General features: G+C 35.8%; 1 protein-coding gene and 1 pseudogene across 2 annotated transcripts in view; both read right to left on the bottom strand.

Moving 5' to 3' along the window:
- Positions 1-257: 257 nt before the first annotated feature.
- Positions 258-23,027, bottom strand: part of FNTB (farnesyltransferase, CAAX box, subunit beta) — an 81,764-nt gene continuing 58,994 nt past the window's right edge. The window contains exons 7-13 of one of the 2 annotated variants that reach the window (XM_074290386.1): positions 13,585-13,671; positions 12,550-12,679; positions 11,348-11,480; positions 4,018-4,129; positions 2,899-3,013; positions 1,853-1,891; positions 258-1,425 (exon numbers count right to left, since the gene is read on the bottom strand). In XM_074290386.1, the coding sequence (XP_074146487.1) occupies positions 1,411-1,425; positions 1,853-1,891; positions 2,899-3,013; positions 4,018-4,129; positions 11,348-11,480; positions 12,550-12,679; positions 13,585-13,671 (631 nt within the window). In that variant the 3' untranslated portion in view covers positions 258-1,410. The other variant, XM_074290385.1, reaches the window with a different exon arrangement.
- LOC141556084 (ADP/ATP translocase 3-like) lies at positions 13,678-21,415 on the bottom strand (annotated as a pseudogene).

The raw sequence follows: 23,027 nt of genomic DNA, 5'->3' as shown, positions 1-23,027 counted from the left end.
CAAGGGTCAATGTTGAAAAATTACCTATGCATATATTTTGTAAAAAAAAAAAAAAAAAAGTTACCTAGAGCACCATGATCTTAACTGATTTGCCCAGGACAGCAAAGCCAGTATGCCACAGGATTTGAACTCTGGCCTTTTAGGCCACAAGAACAACTCTCTCTCACTTTGGGTATAACAGAAAATATATGCTGATGAAGCAAGATCCAATAACCTGAATTACTACTTTGGCAGAAGCCAAAAAGACACCATCATAATAAAAAAAAATGTTACTATTTTATTATCTAAAGGAGGTAATACATAGTAGCCCAAAAAGCAAAAGCAATAGGATATGAGAAGTGGAAAATGGCCAGAGTTTGACAGCAGAAATTCCTAATTCTGCATTTCTGAGCCACCCCCACCATGGTCCATCGCTGTTTGGGCAAAGTCCAGGTCAGTATTGATGAGTTCCACTTTAACTGCAGCAGCAAATGGGTTTCCAAGTCAGGAGGCAGCCTTGAATGAGGTGATTAAATGGAGGAGATCCTCAGTATGGGCAGGTGTCAGAGCTCAGATTGGCCAAAACCCTCCCCTCAGCACGAACTCTCTCCATGACAAGTTTTACTCATTTAACTGCCTATATAAGAGCTGTTCCATCCTGAGGCTTAACCTCATTTCTTTGACCCAACAATAGGCAGGACATTCAAGAATCCCAGATCAAATTTTAAAGTGAAAGCCTTAGTAGTGTTAACAGATGGGGGTGAAGTGGGGGCCATGTCCTTGGATCTTCTTGAGGAGGCTGGAGTTTGAAGGAATAGGAGGCAAAGGGTGATAATGTACTGAATGATCACAGGCTCCAGCTATCTTTCCCTAATGCAAGTACTCCCTAATGGATGCAAAGTTGTTTTAAAGGAAATGATGGAGGATGTGAGACATGGGGATCTATTTTCTTTTGCTGTGCAGATTTAAGCTGGAGGCTCATTTCTCACACTTCACTGGTCTCCAATGTCTAGTATATAGCACCCAAGAATGAATAAAGTCCTATCAGTGTAACTGTGGCCTCTGGGAGGGACCTGAAATTCTCCAGTCTCCCATAGTAGCAAAGAAGGATTCAATCTCCACTAGCCACAGGGGAAAAAAAAAACAAAAAAAAACAACAAACTACACAGGACTTCCCACCACATCTACCTTCTCAAGAGATTTAGGGCAGCAGGTGGGAGCAATTAAAGAAATACACTGGGGCTTAGGTATTGACTGAGTCCCTATCAATGTCCTTTGGAGAAAACATCTTAAAAAGACCTTTAGTGGTCCCATGGCTTCAGATGGGCTTATCTGCTACTCCTGGAAGGGCATCTCTCCTGGCAAATTTACAGTGGAGTGCAAGCAGAAACAGCAGCAATTGATGCTAAAATACTCACATACATTATTAGTTTAAATACAATTTGCCTGGTCTCCTAGGCATAAAAAGAACAATGACAAAAAAACAGTGTTCTTCAAACCTGGGACCATGGTGTGTGGTGTGTGTGTGTGTGTGTGTGTGTGTGTGTGTGTGTGTGTGTGTGTAGGTATGTATGTATATGTACAAACTCATGCATGTGTACACACACACACACACACACACACACACACACACACACACACACACACATTTCTGTGTGTTTTAAGAAAGGGGAAAAAACATAGCTCCATGGTAGCTAAGGCTTTGTACAGCACTGTGTACACCGTGGATATGCTGTGTACTGAGAAAGTGACATCGAAGTGGTGGCTGGAGGGGACACAGTGCCTTTTAGTCAGTGGCAGCAGATGTTACTGCTACCTCCTCCTCTACACATGGGATGGGTTTCTGTAGGAAATACATGACAGCCTGGACCACCTTGTCTGGTGCGATATTGTATACAGGGTGAGTAGGTTGCTGCAAAAAGAATAGGCAAAAAACAAACAAACAAACAAACAAAAAAAAAACAGTTAATACTTTCTTTTGTAAGGATCCTAGTCCATATTAATATTTTTCTACTCTCTCCCTCTGATGTAAAAGCTGAACAATCAGGTCTGGAGCAGGGTGCCATTCTAGGTAAATTTTCTCTTAATATCAGCTTACCACTATCTCTCAGGAACCCTGCTCAAGTCTTAATCCTTAAAGAACCACTCTGGACCTCAGTTTCCTCATCTATAAAATGAGAAGATTGGATCAGATGGCTTCTGTGCTCCCTACCAGCTACAAATCTATATTGCTATGAGCCTATGTCCCCAACTCAATAACTCAATGTATTTAACTTCATTCTGGCCAGTATAAGTAACTGTCAATAAGAATAGATAATTAAAGAGGCATCAATTTTAAAAAATGGAAATATTAAAAGCAGCAATGGAATTCTAATCTTAAAAACCACTTACAGGAAGGAAATCTTTCTAGGAATATGCAATTTATGCAGATTTCATACAGATATGAAGGCTCTGATTTTATATGTCTGAATTTTGCTACTGGGGAAACCTTGAGTCTTCTAAGGTTCTTTGAGGGTACAATGTAAAGATTGACTCAGCACAGGCATAACCACTATTAACCTAACTGTTCTAAGTATCCTGAACATCTGATCTGACCATGATAATCAACCAGGACTTACTGATTCTAAAAGAAAAAGAAATAGAAGGAAGGCATCCACACATCAGGAAATAAATCATCACATATCAAAGGTCATGGTGTATGCTAGAACATAAATGAAGGAAGAAGAGATTAAAGTTCCTTCCATAGGAAAGAAAATGCAACCTTAGCTATAGGAATTTAAAGTAGTTCCTCTATTCTGAGCAACATGACATTAGGCTTTCCAGGCAAGTTCTAGGTTAGTCCCCGGGTTAAGTGAAATGGTGGCTCAGAAGACATGGTAGATTTACGTTATGTTCTAAGAGGCTTCCCTCCCAACTTACCAAGCGATTTTCTGGCACTCCCAAGACTACATCACATAGAATCTCTCCACTGCCAAAATGTTGTGCTATGGATAAGCCACTCAGGCAGTAACAGGTGTGGTAGAAGTCCCTTGACCTAGAGGGAAAAAACACTGTTGAGTAGAACCCCTTAGTAGAGAAAAAGTCCAACAATGTAAGGTTATATATAGTGTCTTTCTTTGGATCAGCTGTCTCATTCAAATTCAATTTTGAATCAGATTCTAAGTTCAAGAGTACAGATTTACAAAATATATTGAATATAATAACAATACACAGGAATCCATATAATTATAGAAAATATAATTTTCCTAAATGGTTTTAAGGAAATACTTTCATTTTTAAGCATTCTGCTCAGCAGACATGGCTTTCATCTCCATTTACTAAGACAATGTGACAGTTATTTATTATACAGATATGCAAAAAAACCCAAAAAATAAAAAACATACTTAAGGAGTAGACTCAACACTAGAGAAAATCTATTTCCTCTCAAATTTATAATTAGACTTCTAGAAACAGGCAAAGTCCTTTCTGACAAACTGTCTTGGATGCCTAATCATCAAGTAGCAAGCTGGCTAAGTTAGGGAGGAGGCAAGAAAGTGGTGGCTTGTTTGGTTCCCAGGTTGTTGCTTTTTTTTTTTTTAATAACATATAAAGGCATCTTATATATTTGTTTTCCCATCATTTAATCAACTCTGTAATTAGCTGTTGTGATTACAATCTCTGTCAGCTAAAATCATGGGCTTTTAAATCCTGTTGTTCTTTTAAGTCAGCCTAATATTTAAGAAAAGAAAAAAAAAAGCCCTTATTAAGCCTGTTTATCTACTTCTGCTTCAGATTCTTGGAACCCAGTGGTGTAATGGGGTACACATGTTTAGATATGTGTTTGAGGAAGAGACTAGAAACCAGCAGTGATGTCTGGATCAGGGGCACTCAAGGAAGTTCGGAAAGGGCCTCAACTGGGCCCCTCTCACTTTAAAGCACTAAACAATATGAGTTTGAAGGAGAAGCAGTGGGAACTAGGCCCTAACCATCCATCCATCATTGGAAATCATCTGATTGCATACGGATTTTCCATTTTCTGCTTCTCAAAATAGAACTTACTTGCCAGGCTTATCCAGAAGACCCCCTGCAGGGCACTGGCAGCATAGGAGAATATATTCCTGCAAGGCTTGCTGGTGAAACATCCAGCGACTCATACTAAGGGCAGGATCACCTATAGAAAGGATAAAGAAAGCCCACATTAAATAAGGCAAAATGACTCCAGTAGTAACCATTATGTGAATTAACCTAAAAAATGGGGTCCCAAGGCCGCCTGCCTCCTTTCGCCTCTGGCCCACTACCGATCTTCTTGGCCACTGTGGAGTTGCACTCACATCCCTGGTGCTACAGCATCAAACTGGGTGAGCACTTCTGTGTCATAGTTCATTCCAGGCAGTAAATTACACTTTTGGTTTCATCATCTGATATTAATTCTCCTTAACCTTGTTTTTATACCTGGGGATGGTATAAAGGATCTTACACCCCTTATGAAATTGGTTTAAGTACTTCTGTAAATGATACTGCTTTCCTCTACTGTGCTCTAATTAGTTAAGGGAACTTTTAGCAGGAAGAAATGTGATTTTTATTTCTCTTTCCACTTCCTAATAATGTCTTAATATTTAAAATTATATTCTTTTTTTTCTAAAAGGATTAATTTCTCCTTCCCCCTTCCCCCATTTTCATCCCAAAGTAAATTTTACTCCCAATACAGGTGATAAGATCTTTCAAAAATGAACATTGTTTTTAGTAAAACACAAATTCATTTCTAAGTATTTGGTCTTATGAATTTCTCCCATTGAAGAATGCTATTGGACCTATGGTATATTTTTTAAAAATTTTTTTCAACCAGCAAAAATCTACCTTCTTTCCCTCAAGTGAGAAATCAAAACAAAGTCCCTATTAAACACATATATAGTCAATCAAAACAAATTTTTACATTGGCCATGTCAAAAAAAAAAAAAAAAAACCAACAAAACACTATCTTAGTCTACATTTTGATTCCTTCACCTCTCTAATAGGAAGTGGGTAAAATGTTGTGCTACAAGAAATGATGAGATTTCAGAAAAACCTGGAAAGACTTACACAAACTGATGCTGAGTGAAATGAGCAGAACGAGGAGAAAATTGTACATAGTAACATAAACATAAAACTATGTTCAACCATAAGACTTAGCTATTCTCAGTAATAAAATGATTCAAGTCAATTCCAAAAGATTCATGATGGAAAATGCTATCCATATCCAGAAAAAGAATTATGGAATCTGAATGCAGAATGAAGCATACTACTTTTCACTTTTTCTGGTATAGGGTTGTTTGTGGTTTCTCCCTCTTTCACAACCTTATGTAGAAATATGTTTAACATGATTACACATGTATAACCTATTTCAGGCTACTTGCCATCTTGGGGAGGGGAAAGAGGGAGGAAGAAAAATTTGGAACTCAAAATCTTATGAAAAAAATGAATGTTGGAAGCTATCTTTACATATAATTGGAAAAAATGAAATATTATTTACAGAAAAAAATATTTCATCTCATGGATGGTCATTAAACTGATGAGAGCCCTTAAGTCTTTCATAGTTATTTGCCTTGACAATATTTTTGTTATTCAATCATCCAAAACAATTCCAATGATGAAAAAAGCTATTCATCTCCAGAGAAAGAACTGATGGACTCAGTGCAGACTGAAGCATACTTTTAAATTTTCTTTTTCTTGTTTGTGTGTGGGTGTATATGTGTTTTCTTTTGCAACATGGAATATGGAAATATGTTTTGCATTATTTCATATGTATAGATTGATTACTTGCCTTCTCAACAGGTGGGATAAAAGTCAGAGAGAGAGAACTTGGAAGCCAAATTTTTAAAAAATTAATGTTAAATTTTTTTGTACATAATTGAGAAACATTTAATTAAAGGAAATATATTTTAAAAGAAAGTAAATTTAAAAGCAATATTCCCATTGTATAAATTGTCTTGGTTCTATTAACTTTTATCTGCATCAGCTCATACAATTCTTCATAGGTTTCTCTGAAATCATCACCTTCATTATTTCTTATAGCACAACAGTATTTCATCACATCATAACATTCTGCTATTTCCCAACTAATGAACACCTCTTCAGTTTAGTGGCTTCAGACACCAGTTTAGAGTCAGGCTCTGCACACTTCTGAAAAGAATGTCTGGATGTTTTTTGGGAGGAATGTTATGTCTTTCTAAACTCTCAGGAGCAGCACAAGATATGTTCCCAAAGTGGTCTGAACCAGAACAGTCTAATTTCTGCTTCCCTAATCTGAGCTCTAAAATTCCTGACGTGGCTTTTGATCTGGGTGACACATCACTAGGCTGCATCCTTGGGCATTTCAGTAAACTGCCATTGAAGGATGCTCATAGTTTTCTAGCTCTTCTAGTTCAGAGTGAAAGAACTATAGGTTTCCCTTTAGTCTGAGATTTTTGTCCTGATTACTCATCTTCAGGCTTCAGACTGGGTTAGAAGCTGGAACCTCTGAGATCCTGTTCCATACTGGGATCTGATCCACAAGGCTGATTGTTTCTGACCTTACTCTTTGTCTGCCATATAGGACTTAACAACCATTCCTTACCCTGTAATGCCACTCCTAAGGACAGGTGCCTTCCTCAGTCTACCCAGAACTGAGTACAGTGAGCCATAGAACTGTCACCTGGTTCCTTTTCCTACATAAATTTAGGCCCTTTTATGCCTATCGGACTCTTCTTGATCTGGTGCTCCCTGAACTGGAATACTCTAGTATCTGCAGACCTCTGTCTGCCTATGATGACTTGGGTTGGAAAACTATTCACTTTTCAAAAAATCCTGATCAGGATTCAGTTTGGTGCATTTTTAAAAAATGTTTCAACTTGCTGTTTGTTTGGTTTGTTTGGGGGAGTAGGGGAAAGCACCCTGTTTCTTCTGGCTATTCATATCTTCCCTCTACACTTACTAGGGTCTTAAAATAAACTTGAAGAGTTTCATTATCTTTCTAGGGCTTTTCCTCTACCTTTCTGTTACCTTAGGAAATTACCTTATAAAACATTTCTAGCTATTCCCCCAATTCTAAGGGGGCAGTGACAGACAGCTTTTATAGCTCTCACAATGAAGTATCATGTGAATTTTGATAATTGTGCCGTCTATCAAGCATAATGGGACATAATTGTAGCCCAACAAGGCTGATGGATTATTTGAACTCAAGGGTTCTAAGCTACAGTAGGTATAAAGCTGATTAGGTATTTGCAGTAAGTCTAGCACAAGGCATGGGTTGGAGGGAATGAGGGTGGGAAGGGAAGCAGCAAGATGCCTAAGGAGAAGTAAACTAGCTCATAACAAAAAGAGAGTAAGTCAACGAGCAGTTGTGGAATTGAGTCTTCTTAAAACGTCTATGTATTTTTAAATTTTAATAATTGAAGTTATAGATATGAAAAAAGAATCTGTGAACAGTATTGAAAAAAATGACAAAAGATTAGTATGACTACATTACACAATTATATACAATGTAGTCTTACTGTAGATCTTGTAACTAGTATAAAATAACTTAAATATATGTAAACTACGTCCTCTAGCTTTCAGTACTGGACTCTACAACAGCTAGGAGAAGAAAATCCAAATGACTGGAAAGCTATGACTAAGCAACATGATTAACCTGTGCCAATATAATAAACATGATGATGCTACTTAATTGATTGACTTTATCAAAGGATTACTTTATAGAACTAGACAAAATAATGACAAAGTTCATCTGGAAAAACAAAAAATAAAAAATCTCAAAGAAAATAATGGGGAAAAAAATGCAAGAAAGAAAGGCACTTATGACATTTCCCGCATTATTTCCTTTGAAAATCTAAATTCCTCCAAATGGAATTTTGTAACTATTTTACCCAATGCTATAAAGTAACTTCATGTCACTAAAATGAGTATAACACTAAAGCATAATAATTTTTGTTATACTGATACAACTTATTGAAAACTATGAAAAACAAACCCAACTTTTTGTCTTATTTCTTTAAAGTTTTATTTACATCATTTTTGAATATATTAATTCCTAGATATTTTATATACTTTGTAGTTATTTTAATTGAATCTTAAAATAATAATTTGTTCTCTGCTTAGGTAAGTAATAGTTATAATAGGAATAGAGAGTTGATCTAATATCTACAAGCACTCAATCAGTAATGTAGATTCAAGATTAAATTTGCTGCCCCCTTCAGGAGGCTTGATATATATCATAACATTTTTCTTCCTTAGACACTCCTTTTCTCACCACCATTATTTTGTTTATTTTTAATTTATAAAATAAGTCAAGTATTTCCATAATATTCTATAAACAAAGTATATAAGAAAAATCCTCTAAAATGTGAGCTAATATGAAAACATCAATAAGTAGCTCTTCTTGCTCTTTCTCCCAGCCAATAAAGATTATCATAGGATTGATTTTCTATAGCTCTCTCTAGATTTTTCTGATAGTCATAAAAGAGAACCCAAGTATGCCAAAAGATCAACAATTCTATTGTATTCTTAGTCCAAACAATTCTAACAAGAACATTAAAAAATCCAAATTCTTATTTCTTTTATGTATTTCCTATTCCAGAAGAAAAAAGTCTTCAAAACTCGTTTTCTCATATCTACATAAGTAAACAGGCTGAGGAATAAGCACAGTGCCCATCTCAGACTAATATATGGTCAAAGATCTTTTAAAGACCAGAAAATACAGATCTCTGTAGAATGGATTTGGAGGTTACTAAGGATTCTATCTTTGTGTTATATAAAACTCGACAGGACAGATTATTCCATTGTGAGTGGGTAGAAATGTGCAAAGATTTGGATCTTCCTTCAAAAATGGTTGTGACCAATCAAATCATTTAGAATATGAACCAATCGCCAAGTATTCTGACTAAATTCTGAATTAAACTTGGAGGCAGGAAGACCTGAGTACAATTAAGTGACAACCTCTCTGAGCTTCGGCTTCCTCTCCTCCAAAATGAGGACACCTCATGAAGAAGAGTCTCTTCAAGAGAAACCAATGAGAGAAGAATTTTTCAATATCTTATTTTTCAAGTTCTAGCTAAGAGGGCACATTTTACACTTAAGACTAGGAAGGATCTGAGATAGGAATTGTACTCAGGTCTTCCTTGCCTCCAAGTTTAGCTCTCCATTCACAGTGCTACCCAACTATCTTATTAAAAAAAAAAAAAAAAAAGAAAAGAAAAAAAGCTAGTTCCTCCTCCTTTTTCCTTATTGTATCCATATTGTGTCCCTCTCTCTACACCTTTTCTTTCCTCTTCTAAAACTAATATGGAACTAAACCATTCCCAGATCGTGTATCTTTATTCCTTTTGTGAACAGTGGCATTTTGAAAGGATGCTTGCCTCTCCATTCTGTATTTGAATGTAGCACTTTGTGACCTATTATTCTCTTCTTATTGCTCAAATGTAGTTATTACCTTTCCAGATTTCTTTTGTGTCTTGTGTTTGCATTTCAGAGATTCTACCCAATTCTGGCCTTTTCATCTGAAATGCTTAAAAGTTTATTATTCTATTAAAAAGTCTATTATTTTTACCCCATATGCTAGAAAAACTCAGCTTTGCAGATTAAGCTATTCTTAATTGGAATATAATATTCCAATATGTTCTCTCTTTTGAAACAGTGGCTCTTAGGTCTTATGTGATCCTTAGTTGGAGTTTGATAGTACTTACAGCAGTTAGCAGGTCTTTTTTTTCTTTTTTACTAGAAAACCCTGTATTTCAGTTCTGACATTTATGACTTTAAATTTGCACTTTCTTTCAGGTGGTAACAGGCAGACTCTTTCTACTTTTACTTTGTCATTTGGCTCTAATAGACCTTAAGAGTTTTATTTTATGATTTCTTAAAAGATAGTGTCTAGGTCTTTTGTTTGATCATGGTTTTTTTAGGTACTCTTGATTATTAACCTGCTTTTCCTTATTCTGTTTTCCAGGGCAGCTAATTTTGACAGCTAATATATTTTATCCTATTTTTCCAATTTTAAAATTTTGTCTTAATATTTATCATTGCATAGATTTACTGAGTTCTGAGTTTTTCCAGGAAGTTCACTACTTCCATAAGCTTTTCCACCTTCTATCTTAAGCTATTTATTTTCCTTGCATTTTTTCTACAGAGCTCTTTTTTTTTTTTTCTTCTCTTAATCCATTTGCTTGATTTTTTATTGGTACTCTTATAGTCCTTGTGGCCAAGCTATTAATTTCTCTGAGATTATCTTTTTCTGGATTTACCTTGTAGGCTTCTCTCAATTCATAGCACTTTTTTTTGGCCATATTTTGTATTTACTTTTATTTAAACAGTTTCTGGGCTGGGGTTTTGTACTGAAGACTCTGTTCCCTCCCACATTTTTGGACAAGGCAGTCAGACCTTGTCTTAGCCCTGTCTTCTGTGTACACTGGTCAGCATTGATTATGCTATCAGTGATTAAGACTAAGCTCTTCCGTCTATATAAATCTGTCACTTACAATTAAGCTTCTAGCAGTTTTTCAACTCCTCTGTCTCCTTTACTTTGCAAAAATTAGAACTAAAAATTGGCTGACCGTTCCCAACGTGTTGCTATCAACTGCAGGTCTCCTGCAAGACCTAGATGCTGCAATAACCTTGTCTTCTTCTATGGATCCAACATGACTTTCTTTAGCATCATGCACTCTAGGTGGTGTTCTAATTTAATTTCATGCCATGGATGCCTAGGCACTGGGGCTTACATCTCTTCTGGTTTGTTTTCACTCAGAATGTCATCAGGTTACTGGCGATCTTTTTTGTGGCATCCAGAATCGGATGGGAGAGCTCAGAGCTATTTTTCTTTGTTTTTCTTTATTATCATTCCTTCTGGTGAATTTTTAGAAATTTAATGGAGAATCTGTTAAAAGACTTCTACTTCCCTAGGTCCTAATACATCAGCTTGCTAATCAGAAGTCTGTTCACTTCATTTAAAAATTATTACTAGGGGCAGCTAAGTAGTGGATAGAGCACTAGCCCTGAAGTCAGGAGGACCTTAGTTCAGATCTGGCCTCAGACACTTAACACTGCCTAGTTGTGTGATCCTGGACAAGTCACTTAACCCAACTGCCTCAACAAAAAAAGCAAAAAAAAAATTTTTATCACTAACAAGATTCAATTTTGTAGTCAATCTTGGTCTACAGGAAGAGAAATGCTAAATCTCTTACCATATTTGTGTTCACTTAAAAACTTCAGGGACTGAATAATTCCCTATATTCCTCTTTTCTCTCACTTATCTGACCACGTACACATATCTATCATAATATTTTAAGCACCTAAAAAGAACAATATGGATTTCTCAACTAATTATAAATCTCATCAATTCATCCAGCACTGGCAGCTTTGCGATTCAGTTGCATCTTATACTTACCTTGAGCATGCAGTGCTCGGTGGAGCAGTGGCAGTAACCCTGCCTGCCAGAAAGAATAACAGCCATCTACCAACTTATTGCATCGGCCCTGAAATCCACCTTCAAACCTCATCTGCCGGCTTGTCACCCATTGCTGAGAACAAGAAACAAAAAGGAGGGTTACTGACATCCAGCACAGACAAAATCCAGGGAAATGATTTTTTTTTTTTAAAAGAAGTTGTCGTTTAAAAGCTTGATGCTAGAGATCTTCCCAACACTCATTCTTCAATATAAGGGAATGAAGCAGTTATACTTCAAAACAAAATGTAGGCACCCCCTCGTCCCATCAAGAGCCAAGAATTATGGTCACCTCCTCTGAAGTCTGTCCAGGCTAAGCTAAGATGAATACTTAAGTGTATAGAAATTATGGTTTGTAATCTGTTATTTTTCAATAACCTGATCATTTTATTTTAAAATATCCCATTTCTCCTGCCGCTTCAGGCAATCTCAAATTTCTCCTTCACTCCCTCACTCAACATATGGAACCCAAGGAAGCTAAAACTTGAATGGGAAACAAATTACCCAAGGTCTCTTAGCAAATCGGTCACACCAAATGAATACAAAATGGACAGACTATAAACGAATGACTGTTCAGTCTAGGCTGTCTACTGATCAGCCCATTAAGTGGAGACAAAATGATCACTTGTTCTGGAGCTATTAATACCACTCATTCAAAACTGAACACGATACACGCCATTCCCAGATAGTCGGATCTAATTTTGCTAAGTATACTTATCTGCTGAGATAAATAGGTGGATAGTTTGGTTTTTAGGATGAGTACAACCAGCCAGCTGAGAAAATGTCATTTTATCTTTTTTTCTCCCCAAAATATAGTTCAGCTAGATGACTATATTCACCCTCAGAGCAATCAGAGTATTTTGTTATAATGTCATGCCAAAACAGGAAAAAAAAAAAAAAAATTCTAACACTGAAGGCAAAAGTTCCTTTCCAATAGGATGGTATCTCTTTAATTTGTTCTTGCTATGAAAATTTAGTCCTAGTAGAGAGCTTTAGACTAGTGATTTGTAAGTTTAAGATTAGTGTTTTGTTAGCTTTCATCACAGTGAATCAATCATTATTCTGAAATTCTCTGAACTAAAATGAATCAATACCAAGGCCTGACATTCAAACCTAAAGTGAAGATTACACACAAAGGTACTTACTAATAAACACTTCAGGTTTAAGGATTTCTCCTTCTTGAGAATGACCAGTGCTGCCAGTCCACAAAAAGTATAACCACCATGGGCCTCCATACCTGGCACACCACCAATTCCACCTTCCCAGTTCTGACACCTAAAAAGGGAATGAATAAAACAAATTAAGGAGCAGTCAGCAATACCTAATTGATGCTGATACTAAATGCATGTTCACAAACTAAAGATCATTTCTTCTAATAAATAATGAAAACACACTTTAAATTCAATAGTCACAACTCAGAAATTAACAATATCAACAATATCACCTGGCTCTACAATCCCTGGAACTAAATAGTATTCTTTCTTCAGCTAGCCATTTTGCACCATTTCATTACACTAGTACTTTCCCTATTATCACCTCTTTTTCACTTCTAGAATTAAGACTTATAATCAAATTAACAATAAAATTGTCTTTCAAAGGGATGTTAATTGATGGCTATTTATTTATGTTCACTTTTTGGGACTTCCCAGACTAGCCTGATTATCACTTCCTTATATGTGCTATCTTCCCCATCAGACTATATAACTTGTTAGCCCAGAGACTGCTTCAATTTTGTATTTATATCTCTAACAATTAGCACAATGCTGGGCCTACAGTAAATGTTTCATAAATAATTTTCATTTATTCATTAACAATAAAGTTGCAAGAGACCTTTCCCCCTCAAAGAAATAAAAGTTTAGCTGAGCATAAAAACATTCTACCAAAACTAATAAAAGAACTATTCAAAATTATAACTTTTTTGGACAGCTGAATGGCTCTTGCTCTTGACACCATGCCTAGAATTAACTCCATCTTTACTTCCATCTTTTAGAATCCCCTTGATTCCTTCAAAATGTAGATCAGTCATCACATGAATTAATATAGTCATAATCTTTAGTTATTAGTTGTCCAGGAATACTTCAAGATTGAATTTCAGGAATAAAAGGTTTTTGATGTTTTTTTTTTTTTTTTTTTACAACAATTTATATTAAAATCACACTTTGAATTACTGTTTTTCTTACCTTGCTATCCATTCTGCAGTACCTTCAAAGAGTTTAGGTGTGATGATATTAGTTAGGGAAGCAACTGAGGCAGCACAGTAAGCACTTCTAAAAAAATTGACAGAGACAATGAGTTCAGTTCTGAAGACCGATAGTATATTGTTCACTCAGTTTCAGATTCTTTTTCCAGTGGGTGGTAATTATGTGCTTAATATATAGCCATGCCATCTGATTCCCCAATGGAGAAAACTGGCATTCTATTCTCACCTTCACATGGCAAATTTACATACAAAGATATAATGCAGGTATTGAATCCATGTCACTTAGAAATGAATTTACCCTTTCCTTCTGTGATTTATAATGACTTGATACCAGTGTCATCTACCTTTCAATTCAATAGATATTTAGTAATGGCCAACAATATTCAAGATATACTGGTAGGTACTGGTGATTTAAAGACAAAAATGAAAGTTATTGTCCTCAAGGAGCTTACATTCAACAGGAAGAATCATTTTTGGTAATAGCTTTAATTTGTAATATACACAACTGTTAATATTAATGCCAGAGATATTTTTTGCCAAGCTTAATTGTAGCAATTTAAAATTTTTCACTATTTTGTTTATGTTGTTCAAGATAATTCAGTATGAGTACATACTAATTATTTTCTTTAAGAAAGCCTGATTAAAAAAAAATAAAAAAGACCTCCTTATAATGCATATTTATCTGGCTAGGAAGCTAGAGAGAGGGGGCCTTAAGAAGTCTTTTGTGAAAGTAACATTAGGGTGAAGCTGAGGCATTCAAATGAATACTTCTTCATCACTGATTAACCACTTTGTTTAAACATATTGCAGAGAAGTGAACAATGTAAGGGGTGTTAAAAATAAGCTAGCCTAGATATAAAACAGAAACTTTATAGACTTTTTGGTGTAATCTTAATCTGTGATAAAATAACCTCTTTAGGAATGTCTGTTAAAAAAAAAAAAGTTACACATTTATTTGCCTTCTGCTTTAAAGTACTTATAAGATGAAGAGGACTTCTTATACATCAAAACAAAAACATTAATCCACCAGAGACACTCAGTTTTTTTTTCTAAAAGGTAAAAAATGAGAGAATTCAGAAATATCCACTTATTTCTTCCCAGATAAAAACAGATATTATCAGAATTTTGAATTTTGTTTTCTATTACATATCACATACTGAATAATCTTTATTAGCATTACACACCCAAAGAAGCAAAGCATGAAATCTATCAGTGGAATAAAGCAGTATTAGGGAAAATATGAAGTGATATCTTAGGAACTTTCCAAGTAAGCAAAAATTTTATCTGAGATCCTCCTTTTCAGTTACTGAAAAGACCAATGGAGGCCATAGTTCTAAAATCCCATCCTCTAAAATCAAGGTCTTCAAAAAGAAAAACAAACCCCACAGACCCAGAAAAGTTGGTTGAGACACTGGGCCAGAAACCAGATGACCAGAAGCTTTCAAATTTTAAAAAAGGCACAAGTCTCTTGAAAAGATATTGTAGCTGATGTGGAATGATTCCCAACACTTCAGTCTGGCTTAATTTGTCCCATGATCATATTTTGTTTCATTTGTTCCAGTATCATAGGTCACTTCTACAGTCAATCCCACCTTTCCAGCATAATCTTTTCAATCATCTAGCCCTTAAACTTTGTTTTGGAGAAAATAAAAACTATTTCCTCTAATCACATTCATAATCCCTATTTCTATGGAAGCCTAAGAGGTACAGGGAAGTAAACAGAAGCGACTCCCTTTCTTTTTGTTTGATAGGAACACAACCTGTTTTAACCTTATTTAAAGCCCAGACAAAACCAAAGAAATGTGACAATATATAAGGAAAAAAGCTTTGTAAAATATTAAATGTCATACAAATATAAACTTTTTATATTACTATTCAGATCATAAGTTGACAATTTAATATGAATAACCACCAAACACATGTCAATGGCACCTAAGCATGGGGCAGAGTTCCCAAGAATAGGTTCTAGCTTACCCTGTTCATATTCTTTCAAAATAAGCTAATTTCCAAGCATTTTCCTCTCATCCCTTTAATTTCTATTCTCTATACACTAAGCTGCCTATTCCTTTGATACATAAAAAGATAAGCTCTGAAGGATCACTATTCTCATGAACAAACAAGAAAAATCACTTAGGTATAGCTTTTTAGTTTTAAGAAAAATTTCTACATATTAAGAAATATCATAGAAAAGTTCCACTTCAATGCCCCACTATGATATAGGGGTGACCTTTGCTTCCTGCTGACACAGCCAAACCTTGGTAAGTGCTAGAAAGGCTCTGACAAGGATTGTGACAGATTGCCTATCTTATGAGTACTAGCCTTGATAAGTATGGAAAGGTAGTCAATCCACTTAGCAGATAGTTGGCCTAAGTAATCCTATGAAACAAAGAAAAATATAAATGGCCCTAATTGATACTGCTGTGACAGAAAGAAAAAGTTTAGATAATTCTAGTTTTGAGACCAGTTATAAACATTATCTCTTTTTGAGTGGAGAGGGTAATTAGGCCTGACTTGGCCAGGGCCATATGGCTAATAACTTTAACTCGGGTCCTCCTGACTCCAAAGCCAGTGCTTTATCCACTGAACCCCTAGCTGCTCCTAAATATTAAGTTTCTATTGGTATTCTAATGTGACCAATAAGATAGACCAGACCTTTAGATCCTCCTGGTACTTTCTTCACCATCCCAACTAGCTGCTCATTTGGTGATGTCTCTAGATGGCATGAGAATGCTCTTTCGGTCTACCAATAACTTAAATAATGTTGCTGGCCAACTATTGGTCAAAATGTTGAAGTTGGGAGTTCTGAAACTTAGTTGTCTTCCAGTGGTCCCTAGCTATAATTGTTTGTTGATTCATTCAGAAAAGAGAATAATTTTCTTTTAAGTTTTACAAATCAGGCATTTCAAAAAATTCTTAATTTTCCATTTCTATTTGAAAGATGTGATGAAATACAAAAGCCACAGTGTTGTATAGAAAAATTCTTTCAAATAGAAATATGAAGTAAACAAATCTGAAGGAATACCTTTTTTAATGCTCATCCTGAAAATCCATCTAGGCTTTCTTTAGGAGAAGACGACACTTCCAAAACTCACAATGGCTATTTTGCAAAAACTTTTTTCTTGAAGCCTATTATGAAATTGTTTGCCAGATTCCTAAACAAAAGAAGTGTCATAATAAAAATTGTCAAGCTGGTTTGTGAAATGAGATAAAAGATGAAAAGGGGAAGCAGTTCCATTGTCACATATGTTCTAGTCTTTTAACATTTTGAAGCCAATGAATGAGAAAATAGCAATCTCATGATGCCCTTTCAGTATGTAACTGAATCAAATTACAGACATTTCTCCAAGTAGCCAGCTTGTATTTGTTCATCACATGCTTTCTGACACCATCGAAAAAGTCTCATTTTGTGAGTCTCCTTTGGAAACCACAAAGGTCACTGATGTTTTGGGAGTAGTAAAAAGTTTTGGGGAGGGTTAATGGGGGTTGTTTTGTTTTTGGCAAACAAACCTTTGACTGGAAAGAAAAATCTTAACACTTTTCACAAATAGAGCTTCTGCAATACTTGGTAATAGATCTGGTTTTACTAATTTAGTGGAAAAGTATATTCCTCATGTCTTCATCATTCATTGTTTTTTTACATGAACTAACAACAAAGACTTCCAACAATTGTGAAAAAAGTTTTGTTATCATACAAACCATCAACTTTATCAGAAGAAAATCTCTTGACTCATCACTTTTTAAAAAGATTTTGTCAAAAAACTGGAGCAGAGAATTTTATTCATTACCTGGGAGATATTTTTAATTATAAAAATGATATAAATGTTTCAATTTTAGGTCCTAACGTCACCATCATGAAGGCTACTGAAAAATCACAAGCTTTCTTGGCTAAGCTGCAGATATGGAAGAAGAGAATAGAAGCAAACTTTCTTGAAAAGTTTTGAATACTAGAGAAAGTGTTTTACACCAAGATAAAGTTAAGATAAAAATTCTCTATCAATTTCTTTGAAAAGATAAATCTGTAAACATCAGGAAACACTTCAAAACTTTTTCAAAAGTTTTTTCTATGTTGATGGCATTAAAGTTGCTCATAAATTCACAATCCTTTTCTATAAACTGTGGTGAAAGACCTAACATAGCCTATGTCCAACACAAAGTTTAACAAAACTTAATTCTAACTTGCCTTTTTTAAAAAATGTTTTCTATTTTGTATTGTTCTTGATTTTAAGTATTTTTCCTACTCATTTCAACCCAAATTTTTTTTTAAATTAATTTTATAATTATAACATTTTTTGACAGTACATATACATAGGTTTTTTTACAACATTACCCCTTGTACTCCCTTCTGTTCCGAAATTTCCCCTCCTTCCCTCCACCCCCTTCCCTAGATGGCAGGCATTCCCATACTTAAGTATGTTATAGTATATCCTAGATACAATATATATGTATAGAACTGAATTTTTTTTTGTTGTTGCAAAGGAAGAATTGGATTCAGAAGGTAAAAATAACCTGGGAAGAAAAACGAAAACATTCTCTGAAACCATTCTCTGAAAACATTCCCTTTATAATTTCTTACAGCACAGTAGTATTCTATCACAATTACATACCATATATATTCCAATTGATAGGTTGTTTCCAATTCTTTGCTATTACCAATTTTCAATTCTTTTACATTGCAAAAAGAACTGCTATATTGTACAAAAGTTTCCTTTGCTTACAACTAATCCCTCCCGTATCAATATATTTTCTTATTTACCTTTTCTCTGCCCTCTCTTTTCCTTTCCTCTAATTTCTCTGTTGAGTGTAATATATTTTTGTAGCCAGCTCTGTGTATTTTTCCCTCCTCTGAGTAGGTTCAAAGATTGAGGTTCAAATCATTCTTGATTGTATATACTTCTATTTGCATGCTCTGATTTTGTGAGAAAATTTTCCTCTTCCTTCCTTTCTCCCCAGTATATTCCTTTTTCCTTCCTCTTCTATTCTTCTTTTAAGATAATCAAAACATAAAAGAACCACTTCCAGGAACTATGTCCAACTGGACTCTTGATAACAGGATTCTGAGAGGACATGTAAATCATCTTCCTATATTTAAAAGTTAGCTGTTTATCCTTTAGTTCCTAGCATTGTCCACTTCTGTTTACCTTTTCATGCTTCTCTTGGCTCCTCTGTTTATATTTAGAAGTTTCTATGAGGGTATAGTCTTTTCATCAGGAATGCTTTAAAGGCCTCTATTTCATTAAAGATCCAGCTTTCTTCCAAATATATATTGTTTTTCTGAATTATTCTTTGCTTTTGTCTTCTTGAATATCATATTCAAATTTTTCATTCATTCACAATAGGGCTGCTAGCATGTATGAGTCTAACGGCTTCTTACTACTTGAATTTTTTGTTTCTGACTGCCTGCAATTTTTTTAAAAACAAAAAGCTCTGGATTTTGGCTATAATGTTCCTGGTAGTTTTCATTTGGGGATTTCTTTCAGGAGAAGACCCATTGCATCCTTTCAATTTCCACTTTGCCCTCCAATTTTAAGAAATCTCAGGAATTTTCTTCAATGATTCCTTCAAATTAGATATCTAGATTATTTGGTCATGGTTTTCAGGGAGTCCAGTGGTTCTTTTTTTTTAAGAGTCTTCTGTGTATTTATTGTTTTACAGCAGAATGTCCAATTACACATAACTATAAATTGCCAAATAGTCAGCTGTGCAAAATAGTATATATAGTGCTAAGCACAAGGCATTACATTTTAAAAAAATTTATGGTCCTACCAAAACATCATTTAAGCTAGATAGTCTGATATGATCTGCCTCCTTGGACCCACAGTAACTGTTGTTTTTCCCCAAAACCAATAGAATCAACATACTGAATTATAATCAGTTCTATTATGTGAATAATGGATCACAATAAATGAATCTCTTTTTCTAAGAGCTTTTCCTGGCTCTTCTACAAACACGATCTGATAAAAAGACAACAGGTATTTCTTGAAGGTCTATGGTTCAAAATGATTAAGTATCTACAAGATCTATTTTCCTGATTCCATTTTTAGTTAGGATGAGCTAACTTTAAAACACCACACAGGAAAAGCACAAAAGCTCCACTCATGTCCTAAGAACACTGGACCAGGCATCCTTGAAGAAAGCTTTGTCACCCTCATCTTTAGCAATCCTCCTCTAGCAGTCAGTGCCAGTGTACCTATCAGCTCCTTTGAGCACAGACTGCATCATTATTCACCACCTTATTATCAAAGGGATAGGAGACCACATCTGCCACAGCAATCATTGTTTGTGCAATCACCCAATTTATCACAATATAAGTGTTATTGGGATCTGAGAGCATACTTTTTGCTATATCATAGATCTCAAAATAGGTTGCTCTATAAATAATGATACCCTGCGTTAAGATACTGAAACCTTGATACAGGCTAAGAATTCCATCACACTTGATGATTTTTCCTAAGGCAGGCCTTTGAATTCTCCTCTGTACCAGACTTCCCAACATCAGCTGCCAAGCAGGTTCTTGCAAAATTCAAGGGGTAGTTAAAACAGAGAGAAGGGGCTCCGGAAGCACCACCAGAAGCAAGATTGCCAGCAAAATGCCTCCAAAATTGTGTGTGCTTGTTCACTCCTCACCAAAACATTTGCTTATTCTTATCCTTGTTAAGAGCCTGAAGAGGAAAATATTTGATGAAATTTGCCGATTACCACGCCAGAAGAAAAGCATCCTTTGTTTCTCTGGAATTTGGACTATACAATCGGTTATGCCCTTGTACTGCTTATTTGCAGCAATTTATTTACTTGCATGCTGCACCTGCAATAGTCAGGTTCACCACAGTCTTGGAGATAGCTGTGGTCACAGTGCCAACTAAGAAGTCCTTGGCCAAGGAGATGGATTGTTCATCATGGTTACAGATGTGGTAGTTGTTGGAGTGATAGCCGATGAGAGAGGACTGAAAGCTAGAACTTGTTGCTGCCTGCGCATCCCCTTGCTACAGTTTCGCCTGAAAGAGTAGTCCAACGATTCTTAAAATTTTTCTTCAACCTGTTTCCCAAACCAGTTCTTTGTGCTATGAGATACTTCTTATTTTCTTTTTTTCAATATTTTGACTTAAGTTTTAATATTTCTTGTTATCTCATGAAGCTATTATCTTTTACTTATTCTACTGTTAGAATCTGAACTGCCTAATTGCTGCTTGTTTCTGAATCTGCTCCTTGTCCAGTGCATATTCTAAGTGCTGGAACTCTGTCTTCCCCGGAATCAGCCAGAGTCAGGATAATCAAAAGTCTTTATTCTTGGTCAGGGAATTAGATCTAGTAATCTCCACACCACCCTCTTCTCTCCACCGCCAGGAGAGCGAATGCCTCAATTTCCTCTTCCTCCTCCTCCCACACATGTCACTTCCCCCTCTTTGTCCCACCAATCAAGTCAGCACAGAACAGCTGGGGAGGGTCAACCTTCAAACAAGTTAATAGAGAACCGTCCAACTGGCAATTAGTCTAATGTGCTCCATTATCCAAGTGCATTTGCTCAGTTCTAGCCCTTTACATCTAAGGGCCACAATTGCCCCTTACCCTGGAAAGTTATGACTAGGTATAGCCCCCTTATCTGTAACCCAGAATTGAGTAATAAATAACTGAGATGGCACCAATTCCTAACCCCTGTGCAAGTATAAGCTCCTCTATGCTAGACTTGGAACCTCTTCCTGTTCTGGTGCGTGACTTCTTGCAACTGAATACTCTAAATACTCCATTTATACTTAATAGATATTAATACTTAATTGAATTGGATACTTAAACACTCCATTCCTTACTAGACTCATTGTTAATGTAGAATTAGAAAAATAATCACTAATCACCCCCCTCCCCTCCTTAGATTTCTCAATCAGGAGTTAATCTGATCTGGTTTTGAGATGTTTGGAAGAAGATGGAGAAAGCTTAGCTGTTCTTCATGCTATTCCATCATCAGAGTTCCCAACATTTAAACATACTATAAGCATCAAACATTATACAGCTGATACCCATCTAGATAATGTAGTTCAAAGCTCACTGCTTCCTGAGCCACAGGAAATACTTAGGAAACAAAGGTACTAAAGTGCAACATTAAATTAAGATCTGAAGGAACTTAAAAGCACAACAAAATATATTCCTTAAAGGCACCCAAAATAAGGAAATTAGATATCATCCACCTATCTATATGTCAGATGGAGACATCTGATAGGTGAAGGCCTCTGTCTTGATGATCTCACAAAGACCAAGCCAGTATTTGGACAAGAAATCTATAGAATAGAAGGATCTCTACAATCTATAGAAAAAGTTCATCTTTGTTTTACCTTAAGAAATTACAGTTAGGGGTGGCTAGGTGGCGCAGTGGATAGAGCACCAGCCCTGAAGTCAGGAGGACCCAAGTTCGAATCTGGTCTCAGACACTTAACACTTCCTAGCTGTGTGACCCTGGGCAAGTCACTTAACCCCAATTGCCTCGGCAAGAAACAAACAAATAAATAAATGAAGGTTTGTGTTTTTTTTTTTTTTTGGGGGGGGGAATTTTACTTAATTAAGGCATGAAATCGAAGAAGGGACCCTGAAACTAGAAAATCTCCTTCAACTCTACCTCAGTGTGGGACCCAGCCCAGGGGAAACAAGACAAGGAATGTCATTCTGTTATCTAGGTGGGGTCAGTTCAGTCCAGAGCAAAAGAATTCCAACCTATTGAATTAAAGAAACTCATTCAATTCTATTCAAATTTCAGCCCAAACTGAAATCTAGTTTATAGAATTCCACCCATTCAGCTTGTAGCCAAAGCTCCTATTATAAAAGAGCCAATCTAAAATCCTCTTTGCAGAGGTTCTAAGGATGCCATGCCAAGGAGGCCTCTGTCCACTGGAATATTCTTTTTCCAGTGCACCCTCTCTTTATCCTCACCTATTTCCCTAATGTGACTTTATGCCTCTCTGTCAGGATTTCTAACCTTATTTCCCAATCCCCATAATAAGCATCTTTTATCAATCTAGGTTTTCAGGTCTGTAAATTCCTTTATAGAGAATCTCTGCGCCACCAGAAGAGGGTTCCCCAAAACTCCCTATTCTTGTGCCAAATCCCAAGGCACAAGGGGATTTGCAGGGGAGCCAAACCTCTTCATTTGGTTCCCTGAACCTCAAACCTGCCACTAGACCTCATCATTTAGCTCCCTGACCACAAAAAACCCTCATCTCATTTTGGTTCCCTAAATCTAGACCTTATCATTTGTTTTTTTATAAATGGGAACCCTAAAACTCATCATATTTTTGGTTCCCACACCAGAAGTCCCAAAAACTAGACTTCACCTCATCAAAATGTTTTTTATTTCAACAGCTATATTTGTTTCATTCTAATACACAGGTCCTTAGTTCCATTTCTTGCTTAGCCAGTCAATATCACAAATAAAACCCTTCA

Source organism: Sminthopsis crassicaudata, chromosome 2 (assembly GCF_048593235.1).
Source record: "Sminthopsis crassicaudata isolate SCR6 chromosome 2, ASM4859323v1, whole genome shotgun sequence".
Lineage (NCBI taxonomy): Eukaryota > Metazoa > Chordata > Mammalia > Dasyuromorphia > Dasyuridae > Sminthopsis > Sminthopsis crassicaudata.
Note: the sequence above shows the minus strand (reverse complement) of the source record. Positions and strands in the feature narration are given on the sequence as shown.